The sequence below is a fragment of the Aptenodytes forsteri genome, unplaced genomic scaffold, assembly GCF_000699145.1.
Source record: "Aptenodytes forsteri isolate BGI_AS27 unplaced genomic scaffold, ASM69914v1 Scaffold280, whole genome shotgun sequence".
Taxonomy (NCBI): domain Eukaryota; kingdom Metazoa; phylum Chordata; class Aves; order Sphenisciformes; family Spheniscidae; genus Aptenodytes; species Aptenodytes forsteri.
This window is the reverse complement of record NW_008796042.1, coordinates 1,542,604-1,550,276: the sequence shown is the minus strand read 5'-3', so window position 1 is coordinate 1,550,276 and position 7,673 is coordinate 1,542,604. Positions and strand designations below refer to the sequence as shown.

At 47.9% G+C, this 7,673-nt stretch overlaps 1 protein-coding gene across 1 annotated transcript; it reads right to left on the bottom strand.

The window, feature by feature from the left end:
• Nucleotides 1-1,630: 1,630 nt before the first annotated feature.
• On the bottom strand, nt 1,631-7,290 carry LOC103904181 (ankyrin repeat domain-containing protein 9). The gene is made up of 3 exons (XM_009285572.2): nt 6,305-7,290; nt 6,112; nt 1,631-1,686 (listed from the first exon to the last, which is right to left on the bottom strand). Exons 1-3 carry the CDS (start codon nt 7,175-7,177, stop codon nt 1,631-1,633), a joined length of 930 nt encoding a protein of 309 aa, XP_009283847.2. The 5' UTR covers nt 7,178-7,290.
• Between the last annotated feature and the right edge of the window lie 383 nt (nt 7,291-7,673).

Here is a 7,673-nt window from a genome sequence, read left to right as displayed (position 1 = left end):
CGTCCCCAGAGAAACCTGGCTGCTTGGCTTCAGAGCGGCTTCCCCAGTGCTAGAGACGACTGTGGGCGTCTTGGGAGCTGGATCCTGATGGCCGCGCGTAGTCATCCATATCATCAGCTGAGTGTGGTGGTGCAGCAAAACACCGTCCGTGCTCCCATAAGGTGTTGCTGCTATGCTGGCCAGACAGACATAGGCTAGTATGGGACGTGCCAAACCTATCAGCTGCATTTGGGGTGACTCACTCAGGGAGGTGCACTGAAGTAACTGAGGTGTGGGCAGGATTTCAGTCAATGCATCATCTGCTTCTGACAGTGCTTCCCCCCGCACAAGGGAATATACCCTTTAAATTTCTCTCTCTATTTAAATACCTGTCTTGCTGCCTGCTGGTGCATGGGCTACAACTAACTACGGTTGTAAAAAACCTGATACCTAGATGGGACTGGCTCTGAGGGATGCATCAGCCCAGGGCTCCCTCAGCTGCCAGAGCCGCTCACTAGTGCCCTGATGGTCACCCTCAGGAGAGCTGCCAGGGCATGAGAGAAATTGAATCAGCTTCTCATTCTCAGATACAGGAAAAATGGAAGCAAATAAGCCAGAAAACTTACATCTCTGGGGACTACATTCTTGAGGTGAAGTAGTTCAGGGCTAAGTCTCCCACTGTGAAGGCAAGGAGATAGTCTTTTTTAAGTGACATCAGTGAAAACAATTCCCCTCTCTTCATTATTCCGTGAAACCAACAACTTACTATGCAAGTACAGGCTAAAATACAAACTCTTTGGGTTATAGTTTGTATGTACTACTGCGCACTGAGGAGATCTGTGCGTACAGTTGGTGGTGGAGTCCAAGCCCTGTGATACCATCATCTGAAACACTTTGGGTAGCTGTTTTTGGCAGGGCAACGGAGGAGCTGGGTGGTCTGTGTTTGTGCACAGAAGCCGGTGGATTGTTACTCCGAGGGAGGTGGCACAGCGGGTGCAAGGTGCACATCTGCCTGAGGCCCTTCAGCAGCAGCTGAGCCTACAGGAGCAGTTGGAGTTGGTGCTGGAAGCCTTACTGGGGCATCCTTCCTGACAGAGAAAAACCTTAGGAAGGAAAGGAGCTTGTTGACTGCATGCAAACCAGATGGGGAAAGGAGGCTGCTGGCACTGTTATATTCACCGTAAACAGCTTTGTCATAAGCTGCCATGAGCTGAACTCAAACCTAAAAGATGAAAATTTCCAAAACCAATTACCACTCGCCCCTGTTGAGCCCCTTCTTCTGATTCATCACCACCTTGCAGCAGATCTGTGAAATGCGGGTTCACCTCATCACTTAGGGTCATCCCCTGGCAGCACGGCCAGCTATTGCAAGCCTGTGAAGGAAAATATTATCTTCCTTAGATCGCATTTTTGGAGGTAATGGCTCAGCAGTCAGAATGAAATCATCAAACACCAAGATGAGCCAAAGCAAAAGCAATAGATACTGGTGGGTGGTTTTGACCAACTGGCTAATAAAAGACACATCAAGTTTATACTGCAAGTTTATTACAGTAATACAATCAGATTAAATGATTTTCACAGCTAATATATCTAATTATATCAGGGTATGTATATATATTTATTCCCAGGACATGTTACAATCTTTTTATCTTTAATCATGCAGCGAGTAATGTACAAACACAATTACATGGAAGATTTTTTTTTTCCCTAAAAAAGAGAAACCAAAATTACAAAAGTATGGCTTTATAAGAAAGTCATATCATACAATGAATCATTTGTACTTGAGCATGGCGACATTCGGTCTGATTAAGATGCTGAACAACAGCATCTGTCACTGTCATGCTGATCCCAAAAAAGCCAAGGGAACTGGGAACAGGGAAATGCCCATCAGTGTTAGAGATGGAATATATATATATATACACATTCAAAGTATGAAAAATGTAAAAAATGTTTTCAGGGATTAAGCGTCACATTTATTTATATGCTGAAGTCAGAGTTACGGAGCCTTGAAGAATATAAGTGCACAAACAGTTTCTGTTTTCCTTTAGGCCAACAAATATTGGGAGTGATGCAATTGACTTAAAAAGTGTTACTTCAGTTGTAAAGAGCTGTAACTGAGGTCAGAATCTGGCCTGTCCTTCCTGCTAATGGTGCTGCAGAAATAGACAGAAGCATAGCATTAGGAAGTCATAGGTGGCTGAATTTTGCTGGCAGCCCAGAGAAAAGAAAGACAAAGATGTATGCTTAATAGATTTCATTTAAAAAAAAAAAGGATTCGAGAATAAAATGTGGCTGCTATCACAAACCCTTCGCTGGATGGTTGTGGCTGTTGGCAAGCAGAAGCCCTTGTGGTAGGTGTTCGGGGTAAAACACCCATTTCAAGAGCAAAGCTGCTGCCTTTTTACGAGAGAAGAAGAAATACCCTTACCTGTTAGCAGCACAGAGCTTGGGACACACACTTATCTCGTGAAAAGGCTGCTTTCTTAAGGCATCGATCACTGATGTGTACAAGTACTGTAAGTCAGTTAGGAGTTCTACCAGGAGAGGGCAGACAGAGACACAGACATACATGTGCACATGTGGGCCCACACGTTTACACACACACACACACACACGCACACGCACACGCACGCCCACGCACGCCAAGTCAATCGCTGTACTCACTGAAGTGATACTCATCAAAACTGAAGTCACGCATACACATACAACTCAGATCCTTACAATGCTACTCCTCAAAATTGAAATTAAAAAGATGTAACCTGCAGAGCCAAACCGTAATCCAAAGATTAGCAAAGACTTTGCCCTCTCCCTTTTCTTTCTCGCTTTTATTCTTTTTCCCAAGTTCAGAAATAGCTACACTTACTCAGTATGTACATACGCAAAATGTAAACATCACTACACAGCACCTAGCACCCTTTTTGATTAACAAAGTCACTAACGTATTTGTCATGCAAGCATAGGGATTTTTCAAGACTACATTCTGTCAGGTTGCAGGAAGTGTGGAAAATAATTTGAGTTTACTTTTGTTAATGACCTGGCTTGGAAAGAATGGAGAAAAAAAATCAACACAGGCGGGGCTGAGGTAGATTTGGCTGTATATGATGTAATGTCACTGTACTGAGCAGGAAGACAAATGAGATCTCAAACTAACAGGCAGCTCACCACAAGGTAAGTAAACCAGGTTTAGGGAGAAGATTCCTCCATGCCAGCAGGACGCCCCATCCTGCACTCGTATCGCTACAGGCAATGGGAAGAGTCGTCACCACAATGCTAATGGCCCTAAACTCTGGCCCAGCAGGGCTGTACATGGAGGTCTGATGGTAGCTCAGCAGCTGAGGGCCAGCTGGTGCTTGATCTCTTGTTAAAATGGTCAGGAAAAGGAGGAATGAGAGGGCTGTGGAGCCATCTTTCCAGTGCAGGTAGCTGCCTGTTGCACAATGTGCTGAGCACACTGGAGTTTTTGCATGTTGGTCAACAGTGGGCCAGCAGCTTTCTTCCAGGCTGTGCTACCAGATGCAGATATGCCCCACAATTTGTTTCTTGAGCAGTTGCTGAGAACCCATCTCTTATCCTCTGTCTGGGCCGGTGGATAGAGGGTAGCCTCCCACATGGACAAGTGCATGCACACAAGCATCCTGCTGCCTGCTACAAATCCACCCACAAAGCCTGAAGGGCCTGAACCCTGACCTTTGCAATGATCCACAACTATTACAGTCAACAAGGGATCCCTGCACCTTTTTAGACCCACTTGCTCCCAGTGGGTTGCTCTGGCTCTCTGGGTACAGCCCCCTGCCTTATTAGAAAGTGCTACCTCATTAATGCCAAGAATCCCTACCTGCCTCCTTTGATTTGTAAGTCGAACAGCCTTCCCCTCCCTCCTGTCTTTTCTGAAACTCTTTATAGCACTGAAACAACTCTCATGGTTTCGAGCCAGTGCAATAACAGTTGATGATTTCCCTTCCCTCCTTCCCTGGGATCTCTGCTCCCAGGGCCTAATTACTATTCTAATAATATCCATCACCAGCCTCCTCCGCCTCTCGCCCACCGACATCCGGATGAGATACCGCATTGCTGCTGGGGAGAAACCCAATCCTGCTCCTCTGGACTCCAGGGGTATCACAGGGGCCGTGCTCTTCGTAGTAGTCGCTCTCATCAGCCTTGGGCAGCGAGTGCCTGCTTTGTCCTCTGCCTCCAGCTCAGCGTTTCTGGGGGCTGCCAGGGCTGGGGAGCCTGCAAGGTTTGGCAGAAGCAGCTCAGCCACTGCTTGTAATGCAAATCTGCCTTGGGCTCTGCTTTGCTTCCTAAGCTGTGACAGCCTCCGCCTGCCGCAGAGGCTGCCGAGTGAACAGCCTCTCCGCAAAACCCTCTCCAAAGATTGACCCTGAATTTCTCAGCCACCATTCATGCTGTCCCCCATCGCACAAGGAGGAATAGATACAGATGGGGAAAGACATGCAAGTCCCCAGGGGCAGGGGTGGAAGGACACTGCAGCACCAGGGATGTGGGATTTCAGGAGAAGGGTTAACCCCTTCATGGCCTGCTTGCCACTTTTAGGGCTGGGCTGACATTTTCTCCATCTCACAAGCAAGCCTGCATCTTCACCTAGCGCAGCGCAGGCAGCACCAGCACTGAGGTGCTTCCACGGCACGAGGGAAGGGCTGTCCAGGAGGAGCATCCCGGTGTCTCCAAAAGGATGTTCCAGGTGGCTGTGCCCAGCCCATTGCGCAGCCCTTCAGGAAATCTCCACCTGGTTGTGGCTGGCATCGCCAGCATCCTGGCACACGGGAGGTACCCTGCGCGCAGAGAAACCGAGCGAAGTGCTCCCTGTGCTGATGGAAAAAAGGGTGCAGCTCCAGCACAGCCACCTTGGCACAGGCAGGGAATTAGCCAGATGAGACACAAGCCATTTTGGCACGGAGCAGTTGAGATGTGAACGCACATCCTTTCTTAGCCAGAGCCTTGCTAAAAGGGTTTTGTGCCCCACAGCCTTTGGCTCCAAATTTATTTAGAGATGAGTGATTTCTTCACTGCTGTTCAGTATGGTTCTGGGGAAATGGGTTACGCTACTTCAGCAGAGCAGAGGGTTGCACCTACAAAGAGAGGAGAACACTGGGGTCCAAAATAAAGGATGCCCCTCAAAGGGAGTTGAGATCCTGCCACTGCTCCATTGGTGCTGAGCACAGCTGGGAGAGCAGGACCAGTGCCTTGAAGAGACAGGGCTCTGCCTGGGCAGCGAGGCGCAGAGCTCCCCAGAAAGCAGGGCAGCCCCAGCCCTCTTTCTGCAAACACACCCTGCCTGCAGTGCCCAGGGGAGTCAATGGGAACTTTTTGTATTTTCCAGGATCAGGCCCTCTGTCTGGACCCGGGTGGCAAAAATACTCTAATTGACAACAAGTGACAACTTTTAACAGCAGAACATCATACCCCAGCTTAGGATAACTAGCAAATGCCCGTGGCTCTGAGACCCACTGGGAAATCAAGTTAGCGAGCTACGTCTCTTGTGGAGATACGTTCAGCCCTAAAACACAAGTCATGGAGAAATAATGTCACTTATGAGGGACAGGGCTTCCACTGGCCCTGCTCTGATTTCCATTTGTTTACTGGACAGCAGGGAAAATGGTTCCTTCCCCATTGCACAAGTCTGTAGAGGCATCAGGGCTGGGATTGCCTTTAACCCCCTCACTCCCAGGTGAGGCAGGATGCCTTCTGTTAGCTATTCTGCCCATCTCTATCCCCCCCCAAGGAATATACACTCACTGCCCCCCTCTGAACTCATGCCCTCAACGCTATGACCTGCTGTAAAGTAACTCAGTAAAGTCAGGTACCCTGCAGGACTGCCTCTATGTCCCTGCAGCATCAGCCATGGACTTTTTGGTTATTACTAGATGATGCTGGATTATCGTTAGAAAGGAAACCTGACGTTTCAACCCTGTTGATATGGGATGGTGTTTCTCCCAGCTCTAGCAGAACACAGTCCCATAGTTACACCATTTGAAAATCCCACTGGGCACGTAGTTCCTTTTTACCCACGTACATTACACAGGATACAGTTATCATATTGGGAATTCAGATACACTGATACCAGCTGACAGCTAAGAAACCAAACATAACACAGTCTTGACTACAGTTAACCCTTCACATGCACAACAAAACAGAAAACAAGGTAGGCTTTTGCCTTTAAAAGTGCCGTGCCTGCAATCAATTAGAAAAGACATTTAAAATCTTAAAATCACACTAAAATGCAGAGGGTGGTGGATGACCAGCTCCCCTAAGTTGCCTTTGAAAATCCAAGACCCAGCAAATAAAGTCAGGGAAAAACATTTACCACATTTTTTGTCGGTAGCTTTTTGCCATAGGATGGTAAGGGCTTTAGTGCCTGAGGTATAGGTAGTTCCTGGATGCTTTTAGGGAAGTGGGAGGGGGGAAGAGTCTGGAGAATAGTTTGCATAGCTTGCAGATATAAAGAAGCAGGTGTGTTCCCCACCAGGCTGTTGAATTTGTCTTCCCCCAGCAAAGCTGTCCAGTGGTCTGGATGCTCCTGCAGAACTTTCCGCATCTTAAACTGTGGGTTGGGCATGAAGAGCAAGAGGTAGTCGAGGCAGAGCTTCTTTGATGCCACATTGACTTTGGAGTCCCACATCTGCTCCAGGATGACGTCCAGTGGGGTAAGCCCTTTACTGTCCTCTATCCTGGGAGAAGCTCCGTTTCCGAGGAGGATGAGGACCGTCTCTGACCTCAGCAGTTCGCAGGCAAGGTGCAGGGGGGTTTTCCCATCTTCTAGATGAAAGCAGCCAGTCCTATTGATGTAGGAGTTCAAGCTGGGGAGCTTGTGTGCAATTTTGATGATCAGTCCCAAGATATCTCTCCTGTCATATGTGACCGCCATGGCCAAGTGAGGAGCAGACGATGGGCAATAGCAGAAGTGTTCCCCAGGCACCCTGAGAGCCTCCTCTGGAAAATGAGACAGCAGATACTGAGCATAAGGCAGGTGGTTATGCACCACTGCATAGAGAAGGGCTTCTGAAGGTGAGTAGGTTCTCAGGCTGGCATTTTCCTCCCAGTAAAAATACTCCATAGTTCTCATGTCTTCCAGCATCCACACAGGCTTGTGATCTCTCACAGCCTGGTAGAACATATAGGATAAGAACTTGCAGTGCCTGCTCTGATCATCCTGCAGGCTGGCCTGGTTACTGGCCATGGCTCAGCAAATAAAGAGCAGCTCCACGTAAAATCACTCCAGTCTGTAAGATCTGTGCACTTGGAATGCAGATCCCGATGCTGCTGCAACCTTCAGGCTGTCATTGCTGCCTGGACTGCACTAGCTGGAATGCATGGGCTGATCATCTCCACCCATTCATTGTTTTTCCCCTCACTGCAGTGGTTTTGTTTAGGTAAGCACAATCCCACAGGCTCAGTTAACCCATGCCATGCAAGCAGATGGTTAGTAAGTACATCCCGCTCTGCGTGTGGCACAGGTTACTGGAATGCTGTCAGACTGCCAGTGATTTTATACACACACAGCTAGAGAGAAGAGAGGGAGAGACTAAAATTAGCTTGAGAGGTGAGGCGGATTTCTGTCTGCATTTCGTGTCTAATCAGATCAGCTCATACATTGCAGTAAGTGCAATAGCAATATTCATCTATTTTTTGCATGTCACTCACACACACACAGCTCATTATATAGTAAAAAATAT

Excerpts from the sequence above, each read along its gene's own strand:
- LOC103904181 (XM_009285572.2), bottom strand. The coding sequence starts at position 7,177 with ATGGCCAGTAACCAGGCCAGCCTGCAGGATGATCAGAGCAGGCACTGC.